General features: G+C 45.7%; 1 protein-coding gene across 1 annotated transcript in view; it reads right to left on the reverse strand.

Moving 5' to 3' along the window:
- The window catches only part of FARP1 (FERM, RhoGEF (ARHGEF) and pleckstrin domain protein 1 (chondrocyte-derived)), a gene marked incomplete at its 5' end in the record, with an annotated part of 192,374 nt that overhangs the window by 103,272 nt on the left and 64,724 nt on the right, over window positions 1-24,378 (reverse strand). Inside the window, one exon of the mRNA XM_011992457.1 lies at window positions 10,785-10,889. Within this exon, the coding sequence (XP_011847847.1) occupies window positions 10,785-10,889 (105 nt within the window). The remainder of the gene's footprint in view (window positions 1-10,784; window positions 10,890-24,378) is intronic.

Here is a 24,378-nt window from a genome sequence, read left to right on the forward strand (position 1 = left end):
CCCTTGTATCCATCAACCAAGTCAAGAAATAGAACTCTGCTGGTCAACTCCTTCCAAACTCAACTCCCGCCCTCTACAGGTAACCACTATGCAGAGTTTCATAGTAACTGCGTACGTCTGTAATGTTTTATTTCGCCACACGGTGCATCTTTATACACCAGAGTTTAGTCTTAAGACTCAACCACTCTAGTCTTAAGATTCATGAGTGGTTTAGCACCATCGCCTTGGGTAATAAGTATGTTTTCACTCAGAGTTCATGGAAGATCTGCTTAAAAGTGTGTGGTGCCCCCACCCCCAAATTGCTTAGTCTTTAGTCTTAAGACTAACCTCTAGTGTATAAACATGCACCATGTGGTGAAATAAAACATTACAAACCTATGCGGTTACTCTGAAACTCTGCACAGAGGTTACCTGTAGAGGGCAGGAGTGTATACTGTTTAATCTACAGCTTCCTCTTCCATCTCTTTCTTTTCCTCACTGTTGACTTGTAGGGTTTCCTGGAGTTTGGGTTTTGCTGACTGCACGCTCACAGTACTATTCAACATGATCGTCTTCTCTGTAGTTTCTGCAGTTTGGCAGCTGGATCCACCTGGATCGTTTGGCAAGGCCAAACATGGTGTCTCAGGAAGAACACATTGAAGTCTCTGTTTTTTAAATATTATGACCTTGATACCTTTACATTACTCATTTTTATGTGAAAATTGTTTCCTAACCTGTTTAGAAGTAGTCACGGTTCAGAGCAGCTTTCCCAGGCTACTCGCAGAGCCTCCTTGTCTATTGTTTCTGTACAGTGTTGAAGGACATGGAAGCGTGCTTTCTCAAGCTCCCGGGCTTGATTTCCCTCCCCTTCTCTGTCACTTCTCTCTGTTGTCCCAACTCAGGTCCATTTGGGCTCCCTTCTCGGTAGTCTCTCTTGAGTGGTGGCCTGTCTCAAGGGGCAGTTTGTGGTCACTGGAGCACAACTGCTCCAGCCCTGTTAGGCCTTACCCATTTCAGCTGCTCTCTCAAACCACTCCCCTGTGATTTCCAGTGGCAATTTGAGGGTTCTCTTCTCCGATCCGTCGGATGCCCTATTGTTTCCTCGTTTCTTCCTAAACAGACACCCATGGCGTGCAGGCCTTGGGGCTGCTGATGTTCTGTCTCCAGCTGCTTGTTCTTTGGGATCTAGGACTTACTCTGGCATCTAGTTTTGCCACAGATGTTGTCTGTGGGTTTTTGATCTTGCTAAGTAGCTGTCTTTAGGTACGACCTTGGGTTTGAGAAGATCTAAAAACGATGCTTCCACCGCCACCGCCATCTTCTTAGAACTGTATATGCATTTTGAAACATATTAATATTTCCATGTATTTTTTCTTTAACCACTGATGTCCCCTCCAAATCTTGTTGAAACGTGATTCCCAGTGCTGGAGGTGGGGCCTGGCATGAGGCGATTGGTTCATAGGGGCGAGTCTCTCATGAGCGGTTTAGCACCAGACCCTTGGATAATAAGCATGTTTTCACTCAGAGTTCATGGGAGATCCGGTTGTTTGTGTGTGGTGCCCCCACCCCCAATTGCTCCCTGTCTTGCAACATGACACGCCTGTTCCTACTTCACTTTCTGCCACGAGTAAAACCTTCCTGAGGCCTCGCCATGCTTGTAGAGCCTGCAGAACCATGAGCCAATTAAACCTCTTTTCTTTATACATTACCCAGCCTTAGGTATTTATTTATAGCAACACGAATGGCCTAACGCAAGCACATTTCTTATTCAGGTATGACACAGCCAACAGACCAGAAGGCCACTGCCATTCAGAAGAGGGTTTATTACTCACAGTTCCCAAGAGGAGGGGGCCCACCACTCCACAAGGAAGTACCAGGGCTGGGCCGGAGGCAGAGGGAGAGGGGGAGGGGAACAAGGGCAGGATCACTTCCGTGGGGAGACCAGGCTGGGCAGGGGAAGCAGGTTTAGCATGGGCTGATCTGCATCATTTCTGTGGGCTCTGGGGTGTGGCTGGCTCTGGTTGTGGGTACCTGGCCCTGGAGTGACTCTAAGGCAGGGGACTGTTGCCTCCCGGAGTGTGAAAACCAGCAGGAAGGAGGTGGCTGGATAGGGCTCTGGATTGGTTAATTGGCAAATAAAAGGCACATTCACAGGGAGCCATCTGCCATCTCTAAGAGTTGGCCAGCCCAGGGAGGGGAGGCAGCTCCCCAGTCAACAAGGCCTCAGGTATCAGAGAGTACAGAAAAGTAAAAAGCACAGAGGGAAAAGAGCAGGGGTTGCCAGGGGCTCACGAGGAGAGCAGGATGAACTGGAGGAACACAGGGAAGGATTAGGGCGGTAACACAACTCTTTGTAATACTGTTGTGGTGGATGCATATCTCCAGACACATCTGGAGATACATGTGTCAAAACCCACAGAATGTTCAACGACAAGAGTGAAGCCTCATGTCAAGTTTGGACTGCAGTGAATGACTGACAATGAATTGACACTGGCCCATCAGTGAGGATGGGCCACACCTAAGGCTCAGTGTCAGTAACGGAGGACACTGTATGTACGGACAAAGCGGGAGCAGCATATAGGAACCTCTGTACTTCTGACTCAATTTTGTTGTCAACTTAAAACTGCAATACAAATATTGAATCTATTAATTAAACAAACACCCCCAAATCCCCCAAATCAGTTATTCTCCTTCCCACTTGAGAGCTGGAGCATCCCCCATGGCTGTATTTTCCCAGGGACCTGTCCTCCCAGACTCTCTGCTTGAGGGGAGCTTTGACTCCCCTAGGGACCTGCCTGTCAACACAGTCACCATCAGATGGTGCTGTCCCTCAGGGTGACCGAGCTGCTGTACAACCTCACCTCTGCTGGCTTCCCACACCTGCAGGCTGTCCTCGATCCCGCGACATTCTTCATCCTTTACACCTGCCATGTTCCTCAAAAAGCTCCTCCTCACCTCGGAGGGCCTCAGACCCCCCAGGAAGAGGCGAGGGCAGAGGCTGCGGCTAAGCACAGATGAAGGAGGTGTGTCTGACTCCAGCAGGGTCTGGAAACCTCCAGCAAGGAATGCCTGTCATCCCCGGGAGCCGCAGTTTCCATGACCTCCTGTCCCTCAAAAGCAGGCCCACTATTGACAAAGCTTTTCTCCTAGCATGGAGGACAGAAAATGAACGACAAGGTGCCAATCTTCTTCCTGGAGCTTCACCAGTATTTATTTATAAGAAACTAGAATTGTTTTTATCGCAGGCCAGTGAGCAATGTCTTTTGTTTTATTTTGTTTTGTTTTGAGACGGAGTCTCGCTCTGTTGCCAGGCTGGAGTGCAGTGGTGCGATCTCGGCTCACTGCAGCCTCTGCTTCCTGGGTTCAAGTGATTCTCCTGCCACACCCTCCCAAGTAACTGCGACTACAGACGCGTGCCACCACACCAGCTAATTTTTGTATTTTTAGTAGACACGGGGTTTCGCCACGTCGGCCAGGCTGTCGTCAATCTCCCGACCTCAAGTGATCCGCCTGCCTTGGCCTCCCAAAGTGCTGAGATTACAGGCATGAGCCACCCACCCAGCCGCAATGTCATTTTGATAAAAGAGTGGTGGGCTGGCTTCATTGGTTTCTGAGTTAGACTGCAAAAATGAAATACAACAGATATCTGAGGGCCTACTATGTGCTCATGAGACCTGCTGGGCTCATCATTGTAAGTATCTGATCAGCCCTCATAATAACCTTGTAAAATGGTCATTTATTCCTCCCATTTCTCAGATGAAGTGCAAAATCAAGCAAGAATCCACCTAGCAGCTAAATGACAAAGCAAATGTTTAAACAGGTTTACAAGCCACAATGCAGAGCTTTTCCAGCTAGCCTCAACAGGCCAATGAAATAAATCTTCCATGTACAACTATCTCTGCTGTTACGGTCTGTGCAGCTCTTTCAGACAGGAGATCCGAGGACAGGCAGCCACGTGCGACATACAGAATGTGAGCTTTGGCTAAGAGAGGCTCTGTGGGGATCCCGGTTACACACTTCATTGTTAAGGACTGGGCACCTTACTTCTCTGGATTCGCTCACTGTAAAATTTGGATGATAAAATACCTACCACAGTGACTGGCAAACTACGGCACATGGGCCAAATCCGGCCAGCCTACTGCCTGTTCTGGCACAGGTCCGAAGCAGAGATTGGCTTTTACATTTTTCAGTGGTTAAAAAAAAATTAAAAGAATCACATTTCGTGATATGTGAAAACTATATGAAAGCCAAATCTCTGTGCCCATAAATAAAGTTGTACTGGAACACAGCCACGTCCATTCATTTCACATCTACGGATGCTTCTGCTCTGTGAAGACAGAGCTAAGTGTAACAAAGGCTCTCACCAGGCCTGAACTTCAGCCAGGCTCTTCTTCTCCATGAGGCCTCAGCCTCTGGCTTCCGTGTCCAGTTTTAGCAAGAATCCTGCGAAGTCTGTTTCGAGGGAATCCCCTGGCTAGCTCCCGAAGCTCGCCCCATGGCAATCTAATGGCTTTCTGGCCCTTTCCCAGCCTTCAGACTTTATGTGCCAATTAGCAGCCGTGTTAAGCACAGGGTCTTGGTTCCCATGATCAATAGTGTTTCTGCCGTGGAAAGCTCAATCTATACTTTTAAACAGCTGATTAAAACTTTTCTGTTCCTTGGAGAGATCCTTTAGGGACAGTGCTGGACAAGAGCAAGAGCAGGACAAAGCCAAGGGCAGGAGCAGGCCAAGCTTGCGTGTCAACACTGCAATCAACTCTTTTAATTGACGAGCCTTGGGACAAGTCTAATTAAGAGTAGAACATAATTATTTCATAATGATCGCTAGTTTATTTGCCATCTTGAGAAACACATCTTAGACTATGAAAAAACACTTATTTTCCCCTTAAACTCCTTCACATCCTTACTATGAATAAGCCTCTGACTTGGGTATTTACAAGACAGAAACGATGAGAAGAAAGACAGAAGGCTGGGCAGAAATTCAAGCTGCCTAAATTCAACAACTTATCGCCTAGAGACAAGGACTCACAACCTGACATGCCAGGTGCTTTGGGGAAACTCGTTTCCCACGCATCACACACAGAGAAACGGGTGAACCCAGTCATTACAGCCCAATCATTTGGCATTCTGAAACCAACCACGCTTTTTCTCAGGTTGGAAGATGGGTGCACGGTCTCCCAAATGAAGACTGGCAGAGGTGATAGTCACAATGGTGGTATTAAAAAATAACAGTGATGGCACACCCACGTTCATTGCAGCATGGCTCACAATGGCCCAGAGGTGACGGCAATCTTAAGAGTCCATCCATGGAGGAATGGATACTGGAGACGTGGTGAATACACACAATGGAAATGGTATTCGGCCTTAAAACCGAGGGAAATCTTGTTGCATGCCACCGCACAGATGAACCTCGAGGACATTATGCTGAGTGAGATAAGCCAGTCATGAAAAGACAAAGACCACACGATTCCACTTACCTGACGAGGTGTCTAAAGTAGACAGACTCAGTAACAGAAGGTAGAACAGGGGCTGGGGAAGGGGATCTGGGGAGTTGTTCAATGGGTGTAGAGTTTCCATTTCACGAGATAAAAAAAAATTCTAGAGATCTGCTCTACAACAAAGTAAATGTAGTTAACACTTCTGAACGACACACTTACCAATGGTTACGACGATACATTTTGTGTTACTTGTTTTTAACCACAATTTAAAAAATAATAACAAGGAAAATAACGATGGTAACAAGTTTCCGTAAATAATGCTTTTGGAACAGTTTAATGGATCCCAGACACTGGGCCGCATGCTAAGAGACATCATCAAGCAACGGTGTCTGGGGCGGAGGGGAAAAATCCAGCTGGTGCTTGCGATTCTCACAAGGTGAGATGCTCTCCTTCAGTCCATACAAGCAAGACTGGCCTGTGGCCCTTCCAAAATAGATTCCGTCGGATGACCTGTTGGTCATCATTTCTGCTACTGTGTGCTTTCACTGCATTTTGGAACTTTCTTTTTTTTTTTTTTTTTTTTGAGACAGAATCTCACTCTGTCGCCCAGGCTGCAGTGCAGTGGCGTGATCTCCACTCACTGCAAGCTCTGCCTCCCGGGTTCCCGCCATTCTCCTGCCTCAGCCTCCCGTGTAGCGGGGACTACAGGCGCCCGCCACCGCGACTGGCTAATTTTTGTATTTTTAGTAGAGACGGGGTTTCACCGCCAGGATGGTCTCGATCTCCTGACCTCATGATCTGCCTGTCTCGGCCTCCCAAAGTGCTGGGATTACAGGCGTGAGCCACCGCGCCCGGCCCATTTTGGAACTTTCATTGCATTTGGATCTATAAGTTATAGATGTCACATGTTGTAAGGCATAGCTCACTGGATTTTTATAAACTGATTGTATCCACGGAACCAGCATCCAGATCAAGGGAGAGAACATAACCAAGACCCTGGCAGTAATTCCTATAACTCTTCTCGTCATTTATGGTATCCCCTCAATTACCACAGATCGATTCTGTCAAAAGAACTTTTGAGATGGAGTCTCTCTTTTTTTGAGATGGAGTCTCACTCTGTCACCCAAACTGGAGTGCAGTGGAACGATCTCAGCTCACTGCAACCTCTGCCTCCTGGGTTCAGGCGATTCTCCTGCCTCAGCCTCCTGAGTCACTGGGACCACAGGCATGCGCCACCACACCCAGCTAGTTTTTGTATTTTTAGTAGAGACGGGGTTTCACTATGTTGGCCAGGCTGGTATCAAACGCCTGACCTTAAGTGATCCTCCCGCCTTAGCCTCCCAAAGTGCTGGGATTACATGCATGAGCCACCACACCCGGCCTCAAAAGAACTTTCAAAAATTGAGGCGGGCAGATCACCTGAAGTCAGGAGTTAGAGACCAGTCTGGCCAACATGGTGAAATCCCATCTCTAACGAAAATACAAAAATTAGCCGGGCATGGCAGTGGGCACCTGTAATCCCAGCTACTTGGGAGGTTGAGGCAGGAGAATCGCTTGAACTCAGGAGGCAGAGATTGCCATCAGGCAATCTCGCACCACTGCACTCCAGCCCGGGTGACAGAACAAGACTCCATCTTAAAAACAACAACAACAACAACAAAGCAATTAGCTCAGGTTGGAATTCTGTAATTGACAGAATCAAGTCAGTTTAGTGACATGGTCAGAACAAGATGATGACTGAGGGCAGGTGCTTCTAAAGATCCGAGCTTCAATCCCATTTCTTTGCTATGTGCCTCTAGAAGAAAGACTTAACCTCTTTAAGGCTTAACTTCCTCATCAGAAAAAGGCGATATAATGCGCCGTTGCAGGAATAAATGAAACACTGTATGTGAACCTAGCACGGTGCCTGGCAGTTTCCACTCTCTAGAGCATGTGTTGGCCTACTATGGCTTCCTGTTATATGAAGTTCTGCTGGAACAAAGACATGTATTCATTCATATATTATCTATGGCTGCTTTTGCACGATAAGGGGAGATTCAAATAGTTGCAGCAGAGACTGCATGGCCTGTAAGGCGTACAGCACTATCAGGCCCTTTACAAAGAAGGTGTGACCCCTGCTGTAGAATGTGGGTCATGTGTGCTGCTGCACCCACAGGGACTAGAACACTCCAGCACATAGGAAGTACTCATGCGGCAGCTTTTATGTGACATGTGACAAATAAACACTTACGTATTTAAGTCATCAACAGTGGGTTTTATTTTGCAGTTGAATATATTCCTAAACAATATTGTAAGAATGGAGCGAAATCATAAAAATCAAGCCTGGTAACAACTTGGAAGAAGGCAGCCCTGCCTGATACCTAGAACAAGACTTACAAATTCTAGCAAAAGAGAAGCACCTACAGTTAATGGAAGAGACACTAAACTTGCAGTCAGAAGAACACAGAATTTTAGCTGTGCCATTAGCTAATTGGTAGATACAGACATGGGGAAATCCTCAGATTCTTAGCGCACTCAGCGATGAGGCCTAAACACTGCTGCTGATTTCTGGTTTAGACAAACAGCTCCTGCAGGACTGGAATTGGACAAGGTTGGAGTCAGGAAAGCCATCAGGAGCTTAAAGGAATTCAAGCAGGCACAGAACGGGGTTGTTAGAAATAACGAGATAACAGTATCTTCAGGTATTTTGAGAATCATTATTTTACCATGAAATAAGAACGTGAAACAATATTCCACAGAACTTGCTGGAATATTTTCCTGGACTTGAGGAACTTGCTGGAATTGTTTCCTGGACTCTCTTAAGAAGCTGTGTGTGCCTAGTGAATGGAAACCGCAACTACTTCTTGCTGGTTGTCACTTTATCTCACCTTTCATGTGAAGTCTGATGCCAGACACAGTGTAAGAACAAAATAATTGTTAGCCGAATACGAATAGGAGAAGGCAGAATGAGATTTGGCAGGTCTGTGGTCATATGCCACACTGTAAAAAGGGCTGGGAGTCAGGGAAGCTTGGATTTGAAGTACAAACTAGAAAACGACAGAGTGTTTGGAGGTGGGAATAAATTGAGAAAATACAACTTGCTCTCAGTTTTAGGCCCGTGACAGATCCGCTCATTTGCCACCGGCTCTGCTCGGAGCCAGGCTCAACCTGCACTGCCTCTGCACCTGCTCTGCTCGGAGCCAGGCTCGACCTGCACTGTCTCTGCACCTGCTCTGCTCGGAGCCAGGCTCGACCTGCACTGCCTCTGAGGGCTCTTCCCTCAGATGCTGCCGTCCCACCTGTGGCCACCTTCTCTTCACAATGAATGTTCTCATCCCATTTCAGAGCTTCGACAGACATTCATAATAATCATAAGATTCTTGAATCCAACTTTCCACCCAGATCTCTTTCCTGTGCTCCAGGAAATACACCTTCTGGCCCTGCTTGCTGGATGTCTCCACTGAACGCCACTGATACCCCTGCCTCCTCAAGCTGGAATGGGACTCATCTTCACCCCTGGGTATGGTCTTCCCCAGGGATGGACACTACTGTCCACCCAGATGGCAAAGCTGGAAAACTGAGCCACTACAAGCCCTCTTCTCCACAAGTGTATTCATTCAACCACATCCTCTCCTACTGCCCCCAACCCCAACCTCTGGAATCCATCCAGCTCCTGCCTGCCCCTCAACTCTCCCTTACTTCTAGCCAGCACCATCTCCAACCAGACTCATCACTAGAACCTAATGGCTTTCTTGACTCCAGTCTGGTCGTATTCCAATCTGCCTACAGTTCTCTTTCTAAACCAGAAATCAGGTCATATCACACTGTCTTTTAAATGCATTAACAGCTTCTCAAACACAATAGTTTGGGTATAGAACTGTGAGGGCCGATACAAAGCCCTTGGCCACATGTGATGACGGAGTACTTGAAACATGGCTCACCTCAACTGAGAGGTGCTGAGGTGTCAAATACACACCAGATTCGAATACTTCACAGACAAAACAGACAGTATGAAAATATTCGCAATTACTTAGACTGTGTGTTCAAACGATAATGTTTCTGGATATATGAGGTTAAATAACACATTTGTAACATGAATTTCACCTGGCTGTTTGACCTTTTTAACATAATGCTAGAAAAGTTACAATTGCATATATGGCTTATTTCTCCTGACTGTAATGGCACAGAAAGCCCTTCACCATGCAGCTCCCTGCTGGGCTTCCAACCTTCCTTCTCTCACTGCCTTTACCACTGCCCTTCTCCTGTCCCCCTCAACTCTGGCCTTCTCTGCAGGCTGCTGAATAACTCATTTGCTTTCTGGTTTTTGTACGTGGGGTGCCTCATCTCTCTGGTACATTCTTTCTATTAGAGCAAGTCCTGCTGGTCTCCCAGGATGCAGGTTTGCAGAAGGATCTCCTGAACTCAAACAGTGTCTGTCGCCCCCACTGCCCAACACCACTGCTCTCCGGGGAGAACCTGTCACGCATCCTATATCTGCACAGCTCCCCACCTGGCTGATAAATTCCCCGTGTCTCATTCACTACTCAATCTACCGTGCAGGGACTAGTAGAAGTTCCAGGAACTCAGTATGCATAGACTCAAAGAATAAAAACATAGCCAATGAGCTTATAGCTCCAAAAGGTGCCTAATAAAAGGTATCTTCAGATATAGGCCTAAGCAAGTGCCATCAACCCAAAGAGACAAAAATACGAGGAAGCTATGCTCTACATTTTGGATTCAATTCGGTGCAACCTTTATCCAGAACAATCTGACATATTTAACAACCTTAAAATGATCGTACCCATTGAGTGGGTAAATCCACGCCATTGGATTTGAACTACTGAACAGTTAGCTATGAGCACAAACACAAACGTACTCAGTTCACTGGGGCCGTATCTATAATAGCAAAAAACTGAAAAGAGCGAAGCATCCCATCAGTTACAATGGAAGCTGTAAATGAGACATGTCCCTCTGGTGGAATGGCATGCAGCCATGAAAAAGAAGGAAATGGACTCCATGTGCTGAAAAGGAAAGATTTCCCTTGAGCAGGGAGGGAAAGCAGAGGGCGCTGTACTATTTCCTCACATTTGTGTATTTCAAAGATATATGTTTGCATATGCATCTACACAGAATTTATCAGAAATATACTCAAGCATGTGTGTGTTCACAAGATAACAGCTCCTGGGGGCAGAGGTGGGAGGGCAGTCATCACTGTGTACCTTCTTTGAACTTGCTAATCATAGGCATGAATACTTTTATTATAAAACATATTAATGAGGGCTTCCTGCATGGACCACAGAAAATCACCAATTATTTCACCACCCCTGCCCAGCCCCCCACCAAGATGAACAGACGGTAAAACAGCAACATTAAGCTGACATCACCTACCGTGATCTTTTTGTGATCAGGAAACTCGAGGCCAAAATAGTCACCTTCCACGAGGTTGAGGTGGTTGCAAACTGCATCCAGCAGCACCTTCCCAGGAGCTCTTTGCTGTGAGCAGAAACAACAGGGGTTATCCCTGAAGCAGGCAGGGATGAAAACAAACCACAGCTCCTCGCTGCAGGAAACCTCTGGATTCCTAAGTCTACGGGTCCTTCACAGCTTGCCACCGCCCACCTCCGTGACACCCTGAACACCAGCCCCGTCTATACCTCCGTATCCCAGCACCTGCTGTTCCCAAAATTGGATGCAAATCTCTTAGCATTTTCTTCCCAATCCAATCCCAGGCATCACTCCTCCCTCCTTATTCAATTAATTGACTATTTTTTTAAGAGTAATTTTAGGTTAACGAAAAGTTGAGCAAAAACTTCTTCCCACCACACAGTGTCCTCTGTTATTAACATTAGTGGTAGAGATTTGCTACTGTCGGGGAGCCAATATTGATACAGTATCATCATTCACACTCCATAGCTCACGTAAGGCTCACTCTGTGTGCTGTAAAGTTCTATGACAAATGTGTTGTGACCTGTCTGCATTACAGTACCATACAGAATAGTTTCACTGCATTATATGAATTTCACACTAAAAATCCTCTGTGTTCCAGCTATTCCTCCCTCCCTCCTTCCTTCCTAATCCCTGGCGACCACTGATCTTACTGTCTTTATAGTTTGCCTTTCCCAGAATGTCATCTAGCTGGACTCATACAGTATGTAGCCTTTGCAGACTGCCTTCTTTCATTCAGTAATATGCATGTAAGGTCCTTCTGTGTCTTTTTTTTTTTTTTTTTTGAGATGAGACAGAGTTTGCTTTTGTTGCCCAGGCTCGAGTGCAATGGTGCAATCTCAGCTCACTGCAACCTCCGCCTCCTAGGTTCAACTGATTCTCCTGCCTCAGCCACTGGAGTAGCTGGGATTACAGGCATGCGCCACCATGCCAAGCTACTTTTATATTTTTAGTAGAGATGGGGTTTCTCCATGTTGGTCAAGCTGGTTTCAAATTCCCAACCTCAGGTGATCCACCTCCCTCAGCCTCCCAGAGTGCTGGGATTACAAGCATGAGCCGCCGTGCCCTGCCCCCTCCATGTCTTTTTATGACTTGGTAGCTTATTTATTTATTGAGACAGAGTCTTGCTTTTATCACCCAGGCTGGACTGCAATGGTGCGATCTCAGCTCACTACAACCTCAGCCTCCCAGGTTCAAGCGATTCTCCTGCCTCAGCCTCCTAAGTAGCTGGGATTACAGGCACCTGCCACCATGCCCGGCTAATTTTTTTGTATTTTTAGTAGAGACGGGGTTTCACCATGTTGGCCAGACTGGTCTCGAACTCCTGACTTCAGGTGATCTACCTGCCTCAGTCTCCCAAAGTTCTAGGATTACAGGTACGAGCCGCCGCACCCAGTCAGTTTGTTTATTTTTACTGTGGAATAATATTCCACTGTCTGGATGTAATACAGTTTGTTCACCTACTGAAGGACATTTTGGTTGCTTCCAGTTTTGACAATTATGAATACAGGTGTTATAAATACTTCTGGACAGGTTTTCTGTGGACATTAAGTTTTCAACTCATCACCCCAGGTCTTTTTTATGACAGTCAAAGCCCTGTCCCTGTGCCTCTCTCCTTGTCTACAAATTTGACATGGATGGTTTTCTTCTCTACATTCCTGTAGCACTCTGTGCAGTATCTCATCGAGACCGATACCCACATTGAAGGGAAATGCCATATTTTTTTCATCCCTGTATCCACAATGCCTGAAGACCAACCAATTTTGTTGAAATGAATGAACAAATCAATAAAAGGTATCCATTCCACTGTATTATAGATGGTTTAGTATCTATGTGTCCATGTCCCCAATTAATATCAGGTCACTTACTCATTTTTGTATTCTTATTGCCTAGCACAGCACCTGGCAATCAATCACTGTCTGCTGAAATCAATACTATTCATGCATTTTCTATACACTGGATCTATAGGGAAAGGGAATATTATATATAAGAACCCACGTTCTATCCTGAAGAGCTTAGAATCACACGCCTCAGTTTCTCTTCATTATGTACATTCCCAGTGACTGATAGTAAAATGGATCAATTCCACCATATAGATCAAATCTTGGGAGACAAATGCTTTAATGACATTGCCATTCACAGTTATCAGCCTGACCTCATTATCAGCCCACCTCAGCCTCCCAAAGTGCTGGGATTATAGGTATGAGCCACTGCACTCAGCCCACAGTTACTTGTTTTATACTTCTCACCTCTTCCCTGAGAACAGAGCATTTTAGGAACCAATTAGTAACCCAGGTGACTGAGTGATAGCAGGAGTCAAAGCCCACCAAGTACACGGATGGGCATGTCCATGAGTCTGTACCAGCATGAACAGAGAAGCCAAGAAAGATGCTGCTTGATGTTCAACATTAAGCACTTTTTTAAAAACAGGTATCACTTTACACCCCCACACTAGCGCTCACTGCAATCCAGAAGATACACATTCTCCACAGATGATCCCAAACTCGCCAGGCTCTAGATCTTAAATGCCTGACACTGGCAGAGCCATGTCACCTGCAGGAATGTCAGGAGTCACATGTGATTGTGTGGAACCCCCATTCTTGCCTGCCAAGCTATCCTCTTCTGCATGCGGCTTATCCAGAGGAAACGGGTCAGGAGAGCACAGTGGAACACAGGTCACCAATCTTACCTTCCACCACTGTGCTACAGCAGTGTGCCCTGTTTCCGACGCACAGGGTCAGACTAGCTTTTCCCAGCTCGGTTGATGTAGGGAGCGATGAGCTGCTCCATTCCAGTCCCTAATCTTGGGTCTGAGTCCCCACACCAGTTGCCAAGAGCTGCATGGTTAACTTATGCACAGCAACTTATTCGGGTTCCACCTCTCACTCCAATAACATCTGCAGACATTAATAAGAACACTATAGGCTAGGCACGGTGGCTCATGCCTGTAATCCCAGCACTTTGGGAGGCTGAGGCGGGTGGATGATTTGAGGTCAGGAGTTCGAGACCAGCCTGGCCAACATGGTGAAACTCCGTCTCTACTAAAAATACAAAAATTAGCCAGGTATGGTGGTGGGCGCCTGTAATCCCAGCTACTCAGGAGGCTGAGGCAGGAGAATTGCTTGAACCCAGGAGGCGGAAGTTGCAGTGAGCTGAGATCACACCACTGCACTCCAGCCTGGAAAAAAAAGAATGTCATAAAAATGGACCCAAGAATAAGAATTTGTGAAAGAATTCCCATACTGTAAGATTTTCTTTTAAAGGAAAAACACATTCCAGCTTCAGAACCTTCGTTCTCATAACTCTTAACATTTCCTATTTGTGATGAAAATAAACCACCAATCATCTGACCAGCTGGCAAGCACTCACGTTTCCCAAAGAATTCCTGGAACTACGGGAATTTGACAACTTCATCTAGATTTACAGAGTCTGGGAAATGAGACTTAACAATTCAATACTAGAAATCTTAAAAAGTTTTAAACAAAAAAAACTAATATATAATGGATGTCTTTATGCACATGGTGTTACACTGAGCACTTTAGAAGAGGGGAGAGGGAGAGTTAGCCTCTACACTGGGTACTTCATGGCGTCAGCAGCGGTTTCTGTGCATGTTTGGAGTGCTTTTGGTGATAATATGAGTGTGTGTTGAGTCCTAGAACCTGCAGCCTTGCTGCCCCAGCACTGCACACTCCTTAGGGCCTGTCAGAGACAAGTGAAGCAATGATGATTAACTAGCTGCTTGTCACGGGTTTGCAGTAGAGACTTAGGATCTAGCTAATAAATGGCAAGTCGATCCTTAAAATTGTTAAAATTTATTATCTTATGCAAATGTTTATAGAAAATGACTTTTCTTTGGCACCAAATTTTTCATAGGGCGATGACAACTTATCATTTCAATAATATCTTTATAGCTTCTAAAATTCATCTGTAAAATAGATGTCCATAAAGCATTATACGAATTCCCCTGTGAATGCTGGCTATATCTACGGTTGTAAGGACACTCCTGTATGTAACATCACTGGAATTTACAAGGGCTTAAATGCACCCACTACATGACAATGGCATGGGTAAATGGCACTACAATGGTGATATGGTTTGGCTCTGTGTCCCCACCCAAATCTCACGTTGAATTGTAATTCCCAATGTTGGGGGAGGGACCTGGTGGGAGGTAGCTGGATCATGGGGGCAGATTTCCCCCTCGCTGTTCTCCTGACAGTGAGGAGTTCTCATGACATCTGATGGTTTAAAAGTGTGTGGCACCTCCCTCTTTATTCTCTCTCTCTCTCCTGCTCACCATGGTAAAACAGGCTTATTCTCCTTCACCTTCTGCCATGATTGTAAGTTTCCTAAGGTCTCCCAGCCATACTTCCTGAGCAGCCTGTAGAACTGTGAGTCAAGTAAACCTCTTTTCTACATGAACTACCCAATCTCAGGTGGTTCTTTACAGCACTGTGAGAATGGACAAATACAAATATGCTACATGAACTGTGCATTAACACCCCAATGTGTACCAGGCAGCTAAGCCTAAAGTGCTTCCAGACATAAAGATACCTTGATGGTCAAGGACTTCCTCTCCCTTTCTTTTAGGACTTGGTCCTGAACTATCTAAGTGTGTCTGTCAACGCACACCAGATTAAGGCCCGCTTCTGAGGAAGCTTCTCAGAGAAGAGAGGCAGAGAAACAGCTTGTATTTCATTAAGAAAATGATTCTTCCTTTTGGTCCTATAATAAATTTACTTCATCAACCTACACCATAATTTTTCTGTACTTCCCACTGAGTTTCTGAACTTCACTCTGAAGGTAACTCTGTTCCACGTCACATCCCAGAATGCAAAATGGTGCAGCCACTATGGTAAAACAGTATGGCAGTTTCTCAAAATAATGAAAATAGTCTTATCCTAGGATACAGCAATCCCACTTCTGAATATACAACGAAAATAACTGAAAGCAGGGTTTTGTAAATCCACGTTCACAGAAGAATTATTCACAATAGCCAAAAGCTAGAAGCAATCCAGGTGTCCACTGCTGAATAAGTGGATCAACAGTATGAGGAGGACAATTACACACAGTGGAGGACGATGCAGCCTTCAGGAAAAAAGAAAACAAGATTCAGGAACACGATACACCATAAATGAAACTTACGGACACTATTCTAAGTGAAATGAGCCAGTAATCAAAGGACAAATATTGGATGATTCCACTTCAATGAGGTACCTACAGCAGGCAAATTCAGAGACAGAAAGTAGAATGGGGGCTGCCAGGGGCTTTGGGGAAGGGGAACGGGGAGTCAGTGATTACCGGGATCAGAGCTTCAGTTTTGCAAGGTAGGAAGAGTTCTGGAGATGGATGGTGGTGATAATTGCACAACAGTGTGAATGGACTTAATGTACTTAGTGCCCCTGAGTGAATGTACTTAATGCCCCTGAACTACACATGTAAAAACGGTAAATTTTGTTACAGGTGTTTCACCACAATTTAAAAAATGCAGACGGGAGAAAAAGTAGTTGAGGAATGGGGCTCACATCTATAAACAATTGAAAACAGTTATTCACAATGCAATCTGTTAACACTACTTTTAAAAATAAGAAAATAAAGAATCTATTTTCTTTACATGAGATCTTAGAAAAATATTATGGGGTAGGATCTCACCACATGAGGAAAATGGGTGAATATCCACGTGTATGCACTAAATATTTGCTAATATTTCTTTACACAAAGAGCTCTTTTTATATGTTTGGCAAAAAAGGAATAAACTGAACATCTTTGGAAATAATGGCAAATTATGCATTTGGGGCAGGCTTTGTACTGAAAGCCAGCGATGAGATTCAAGAGCCACAAATCCACTAGCCTTTTATTAACTAAAAAACCAAACCTGTAAACAAGTCAGTAAAGCTTGAATGGGGAAAAGGTGGAAACAGCACACATTAAACTGACAGAACTCAAGAAAAAAGGCCGTGTAGAAAATTCATCAGGAAAAGTATTTTTTTAAAGGTTAACTTACTTCAACACACACACACACACACACACACACACACACACACACACACACACGGCGACACAGACTATTATATACAAGGAAGGAAAACCCACTTATCTAGGCATCATTTGAAAACCTATATATGTGAGTAATGGTTTAATATGAAAGGGATCTGATGACAAATGAATGTTTTGTTGTTTTTGAAAAAAATTATTTCTGTTATTCAAGCTTTTTTTGGAGACAGCGTATTGCGTCACCTTGGCTGGAGTGCAGTGGCACCATTGTAGCTCACTGCAACCTCAATCTCTGTGCTCAAACAATCTTCCCACCTCAGCCTCCCAAGAAGCTGGGACTATAGGAGTGCACCACCGCATCTGGCTAATTTTTTATTTTTAGTAGAGACGAGGTCTTGCTATGTTGCCCAGGCTGGTCTCAAACTCCTGAGCTCAGGCGATCATCCTGCCTCGGCCTCCCAAAGTGCTAGGATTATAGGTGTCAGCCACTGTACCTGGCCCAAATGACTGTTTATGATGTCCTCAAGGGTTTGTGCTGGGGGTGGGGGCAGACCTCTAAGGCTCCCATCAGCTCTAAGAAACCACCCCATTCACTACCAGTCTCGATCATAATATTCCTGAAGTGTTCTCCTTATAAGAGGCCAAATATTCATTCTAATGTTCTATTTTGGATAACAAACCAGCAATTCGTGAACTAAATAATCAAATTTTTGTCCCTTGTTTTTAAAATGATGCTCCAAAAGGCAGCTGAATTTTAATCTAGTGCACAAACCAGTTGGCTGGCTCCACACTCTGTGTCCCTGTTGCCTTCTCCGTCCTCAATTGGCTTTTCACTGGAGCCTATAACATTAAATTTAGGAGGAGGTTTACATTCGTGGGGAAAGCCTGGCAAGTATGCACTGAATACTAAACAGCACGCATGTTCACACAGCGCTTCAAGCTATTACAAATTGTGACTCAAAGTTGCTCCAGTTTATTGTGACTTTAAAACATTTCTAGGCTGGGCACGGTGGCTCACACATGTAATCCCAGCACTTTGGGAGGCCAAGGCAGGTAAATTACCTGAGGTCAGGAGTTCGAGACCAGTCTGGCCAACATGGCGAAACCCCATCTCTACTAAAAATACAAAAGAATTATCTGGGCACGATGGCGCCCGCTGCTTGTACAGTCCCAGCTACTTGGGAGGCTAAAGCAGGAGAATTGCTTGAACCTGGGAGGCAGAGGTTGCAGTGAGCCGAGATTACGCAACTGCACTCCAGCCTGGGCGACAGAACAAGAATCCCCGTCTCAAAACAAACAAACAAACAAACAAAAAACAAAAACAACAACAACATTTCTATGTCTTCAGGTTATTTCTATAACAAAGTTTTAAACAGGAGTATTTTTTGTTTTCTTTTCTAAAAGAATAAAGACACCATTCCTTCTGTAGGCTGGGAGTATATTCTCCCTCTCCCTCTCCCTACCACATTAAATCGTCTAAATCAATTAATTCTCTACCTGAGAAAGCTAAAGTACTGCCTTGTGGAAATTATCTCATAGACAGAACTCGATAATGTTTGACCAGGTTTACAAGGTTTGCATCTCCTGGCGTTACAGAGAGCCATTTCGGGAAGTGTTTTATTTTTGCTGTTTTGGGATTAGCGTAACTATGACAACCAAGGCATGCTCTCACTCAGCAGAAGGGAATGGCTGCTATCGAAGGCCTTGTGCCCTTCTCCCTATGACTGATACCTATCAGAATATTGTTCAAAATCCCATAATCCATCAACCCTCTACCCAATCACAACGTCACAGATTTTCCTATAGCCTTTTGGTAGATTTTGACCAGGTGGGCAGACGTATTAATAACTATGACGGCTTGAGGGGGCTGGGGTATATTTATCGAGCAAGTTGCAGTGTGCAGTCACTATGTTAAGCAGAGAGAAAGGAAAGCAAGAAGATGAGCATCTCTCTTTGGGTCAGTGATACGGTTTGGCTGTGTCCCCACCCAAATCTCATCTTGAATAGTAGCTCCTACAGTTCCCATGTGCTGTGGGAGGAACCCTGTGGGAGGTGACTGAATCATGGGAGCAGGTCTTTCCCATGCTGTTCTCGTGATAGTAAGTCTCACCAGGTCTGATGGTTTTATAAGGAGAAGTTTTTCTGCACAAGCTCTCTCTTTGCCTGCTGCCATCCATGTAAGACATGACTTGCTCCTCCTTGCCTTCTGCCATGATTGTAAGGCCTCCCCAGCCATGTGGAACTGTGGGTCCATTAAGCCCCTTTCCTGTATAAATTACCCAGTCTCAAGTATGTCTTTACTCGCAGAGTGAAAATGGACTAATTCCATCGATGATGTACAAAAATAACCAGCTAAATTGGAGTACATGGTAAGTGGCACATGAGAGGAACTAGCAAAAAGCCATAGAAAGTCAGAGAATAGAGCAACTGGCTATTCTCCCTGATGGTGGTGTTCTTTGAGAGTGGAGTACCTAATGTGTTTTAGAAGTAGCCCATTTGAATGGGTCTTGAAGGATGAGTAGGAGTTTGCTAGGTAAACACAGATGGAAACATGATGACTTAGTCTGCCCAGGTGGACATAACCAAACACTATGCACTGGGTGGCTTAAACAACAGAAATTGATGTTTTCACAGTTCTGGAGGGTGTGAAGTCTACACTCAAGGTATGAGCTGATCTGGTTCTCTGAGGGCTCCCTGCCTGGCTTGCAGATGGCCACCTTCTCATTGTGTCCTCACATGGCTGAGTGAGAGCAAGTGAGAGCTCTCTGGTATCTCTTCTCCTAAGGTCACTAGTTCTATCAGATCAGAGCTCCATCCTCATGACCTTATTCTACCTTAATTACTGTACTTCCTTACTCCAAATACGGTCACATGGTAGGTAGCGCATCAAGAAATTAATTAGGGTGGGGAGTACAATTTAGTCCACAGCACACGAGTCATGAAAGGGCTAGAGATGCTATTTTACGCTATTATTATCTCCCTTTTAAGACTAATGTGAGAATTCAATGAAACCATGACCACAAAGTACCTAGCAAAAGGCCTGGCACATGACACACATTCTTTATTATTGCTGCCACTGTGATGGTGAAGGGAAATGGAAATTTACAGACTGAATGACAGAGGATGGTTGACACTGGAAGGAGGTCCCACTTCCCAACCCCAAAGGTGTGTGCCTGCAAAATCCCAAGTGCAGCCCATCAGCACAGCAGCGTGCCACGGGGCTAAGTCCCTGGGGCAGAGTCCCCAGAGGGTCGCTGCCTGCAGTCACCTTGAAATTCAGCTGGAGGTGACACAGAGCTACGCTCTTCCAATCAAATGTGCTCGTGGGTCTCCTTCAGACACTGATAAGCTGCAGATGCTGATTCCAGAGGCCCCAGGATCTGTATTTCTAATAAACTTCCAAAGAGTGCTGCTGCTGGGGCAAGGACCAGGTTTGAGTAGCCAAGTGCCAGACACATGGATGAGATACTATCAATGACACGGGGTCCTCTGAGGCCAGGCTGGCTGCCTCTGGGGTTTCTCACTCTGATTTCCATCCGAGGCTAATATCAAGCCAGAGATGCATCCACAGTAAAAGATACCAAACCTGGGCTAGGTGCAATGGCTCACACCTATAACCCCAGCACTTTGAGGATCACTTATGAGACCAGCCTGGGCAATACAGTGAGACCCCCATCTCTATAACTTTTTTTAAAAAATTAGCAAGTAGAGATCAGAGGCAGGCAGCTGCTAGCCAAGGGACACCAGGGACCACCGGCCACCCTAAAAGCCAAAAGAAGCCAGGAAGGAGTCTACTCAGAGTCTCCGAGGAGGCACAGCCCTCATGACCCCTTCATCTCTGACTTCTTGCCTCCAAAACAGCGAGAGAATACATTTCTGCTGTTGTTGGCCCCTTGGTTTGTAGTATTTTGTTGTGGCAGCCCTAGAAAGTAAAAGCTGCCTTAGGGACGGCCTCATCACCTGTTCCTTTGCCACGGCATGCAGGAACAATGCAGTTGGGTTGAGCAGTTTTCTTTCTGAATAAACAGATTACAGTGAAGTAATAACCCTGTTAGTGAATTTAGAACCATACAAAAATTGTGGCCTTCAAAATCTCTCTATCTTGATCTTCAAATATACTCAGCAAATAGTAGACTCATTATGGGAGATGATCTATTTTTCTCACTGCTAAAAGGCATTCTTCTTTCGATTGCTGTTGCTCTAGGTGTGAACAGTACTCCACAATAGAAATATTTTCAATTCTCTTTACAAAACATTTTCTCTTTTGAGAGCCTCCCCCTACAGCCTGGTGAGGTGGGAGGGGTCAGATGCCAGGCCCAGAATCACACAAAGTCCCAGGTGCCCACCAAGGACAGCCTCTACCTCAGCCCAGCCCTTCCCTAGCTCCCAGGCTCGTGTGAAAATCTGTCAATGACAGCAGTTTGAGAAATTCTACAGGAACTCGCCTATCTGTCTGGAAATGCATAGTTTTCCTCGAAAGATTAGCACAAGGCCACTGCCAGACAGGGCTTAATACAAACCAGGAGACAAATGTCGGTTGTGGCTAAAGGTGGCAGGCTGAACACAGGAGCTTATCTCCACTGCATGCGGAAAGCCCACTGCAACAACAGTGAAAGAATTAAAAAGGAAAGGGCACGGTGGCTCACGTCTATAATCCCAGCATTTTCGGAGGCCGAGGTGGGAGGATCACTTGAGGTCAGGAGATTGAGACTAGCCTGTGACACATAGTGAGACCTCATCTCTACAAAAATAAAATTAGTTGGGCATAATGGTCTCAGCTACTCAGGGGCTGAGGTGGGAGGATGGCCTGAGCCTGAGAGTTGGAGGCTGCAGTGCTATTATCATGCCACTTCACTCCAGCCTGGACAAAGTAAGGCCCTGTCTCAAAAACAATATTAATTTATTTAATAATAATAATAATTAAAAGGGGGAAAGGAATAAATTCATGGAAAACAGAGCAAATGAAAGAGGAGACAGGAGGGGACAGAGTTCCCCCAAATTGTGAAAGGTGACCAAGAAGAAAGGAGAAATCTAGTTACAGACGAGAGGGGGAAGAGTCAGCAACAGGTGGCGGTCACATTACGCAGAGTGTCCCAAAAGGTCAGACATGGGAGATGCCAGGTACTTCCAATAATGCACGAAGAGGGGAAAACTTTTAGAAATACTATAATTTGTACCCAGATATAGCTAAGAGTTTATAACTTAAAACACAGAAAGTTATAAACAGGAATATCTGAATAACAAGAAAGAGCCCTTAGAAATAAAAAAAAATAATAAGAGAAATAAGAATGTCACTCGAAGACTTTAAAGTTGAGAACTCCCCTAGAAGCTAGACTTGAAGGCAAACAGATGGGAAAGAAGAAAGGATAAAAGACATTTAGAGCCACAAGTCAAGAGCTTCAACATCTGAGTAACATGCCTTCCAGACAGATAGACCCCAAAGGAAAGGAAATTAGGCAAGAATAAGTGAGAAAAATTTCCAGAACCTTCCAGATTGAAAAGGGCCAGAGAATACCTCACAGAATGAATGAGTAAAGCTCATCTCAAGGCAAAGTATTGGGAAATCTGAAAGTCAAGGAATGAAAGGAAGATTGTAAAAGTTATGAGAGAAAAAATCAGAATGGCTCAGGGCTTAATGAAACAGGAGAATTCCCTGGACCCCTTCAGGGGACCTGCCACAGGGGTGTGGCTTGCTTACTCAGCAACCAGGCTCAAACCCCTTGCGAGTGGGTGCCGGGGCCAAGGCAAGCAGCTTTTGGGCTCTGGCCCCATGGTAGTCTCTAGTGGTGTCAATGCTCTTTTAGCAGTTGCCATGTGAGGATGTCCAAGTGGTTTTTTTTTTTTTTGAGAGGGAGTCTTGTCCTGTCGCCCAGGCTGGAGTGCAGTGGCGCGATCTTGGCTCACTGCAAGCTCTGCCTCCCAGGTTCACACCACTCTCCTGCCTCAGCCTCCCAAGTAGCTGGGACTACAGGCGCCTGCCACCACGCCCAGCTAAGTTTTTTTATTTTTAGTAGAGATGGGGTTTCACTGTGTTAGCCAGGATGGTCTCGATCCTGACCTTGTGATCCGCCCGCCTCGGCCTCCCAAAGTGCTGGGATTACAGGCGTGAGCCACCGCGCCTGGCCAAGGATGTCCAAGTGTTAACCAGCTCAGTGGAGAGTCAGGGTGACAGTCTTTTACACCCTGCCCTCTTGGTACCCAAGTTTTTGTCCAGCATCCCGGAAGAATCAGGTCACAGGGACTTGAAGGGTAGTGAATGTGGAGGTTTTATTAAGTGGTGGAAGTGGCTCTCAGTGGAAGGGGAGCTGAAGAGGGGATGGTGCGGGAAGAAGGTGATCCTTCCCTGAAGTCAGGCCATCTCCAGCAGGATTGCTCTCCAAAGTCATGATGTCTGAAGTTAAGTTGCATCTATCTGTCGTCTCTGACACTCAGCTGCTTCTCGCAATGTTCAATGTTCAGCTGCTTGTCACTCTGCCAGCTGAGGTCTGGGGTTTACGTGGGCACAGGATAGGGGGGTGGTGTGGGCCAAAAAGCAACACTTGGGCACAAAAACAGGAATGCCTGTTTTCTTTTAGGGCTGTGGGTCCAGGCTTGAGGGTAGAGCTCTTGCCAGGGACCCTGCCCTCCTGCCTCTTGTCCATATTAAAAGTATATTAGAAGCCAGAACAGGGCATTCCTACCTTTTTCACTTTCCAGACATCAGTAGTAACATTTGTGTAAATCTGGACACTTGAGACCATATGCAATGCTCTGGGGCTTTACCCTGTGGGTAGAAGGGATCGGTGCACCTGCATACCTGCACCTCAGCTCTGCTGTATCTACTGGGACTTTCCAGGCTGGAGGACAATGGAGTGCCCAAGGTCACATCCAGTAGAGGCAAGCTACTTCTTGTGCCTCAGTTTCCTCTTATATAAAATGGACGTAAAGATTGAACCACTTCATTGGGTCACTGTAAGGATTAAGCAACTTAGTATACACCATGTGCTCAGAACGGCATCCAGACTAGGTGAGCTCTAATGGGTATTTGTGATGATGATGATGATGTGGAGGAGGAAAAATTAAGTGACTTAAAAACGGAACAGCAGACTGGATGGCCCCCTCATCTGGAAACTGCGATCACCACTGACAGGAACTAAAACTTTAAATCCAAACCCTGGGGAGCTGGAACAGGCTTTCATTCTGGGGCAAAGTAGCTAAATGTTTAGGCCTGCCCATCGGTTCTGCCCACAAACGCTGCGATTCTTCCTGCTTGCTATGGCTCTAGGGGCGGCCACACTGCCCCTGAGGACACACTGTCTCCCTGTTCCCCTTGGCACTAAGTCCCAGCGTTCAGAACCCTTGTTAAACACACTTCAGATTAGGTTTCAGAGTCCCCGACTCCAGGCCGTGAAGAGAATGGGCGCTTTCAGCTCCCTCACTGCAACGGAGCAGTGACACACCCACCGCATCATTAGTACACAACTCCCTCCTTCTTTCAGTCCAAAACTCTGCAAAGACAGACAGAGAGACAGAGTGTGTGTGTGTGTGTGTGTGTGTGTGTGTGTGT

Source organism: Mandrillus leucophaeus, unplaced genomic scaffold, assembly GCF_000951045.1.
Source record: "Mandrillus leucophaeus isolate KB7577 unplaced genomic scaffold, Mleu.le_1.0 Scaffold1103, whole genome shotgun sequence".
Lineage (NCBI taxonomy): Eukaryota > Metazoa > Chordata > Mammalia > Primates > Cercopithecidae > Mandrillus > Mandrillus leucophaeus.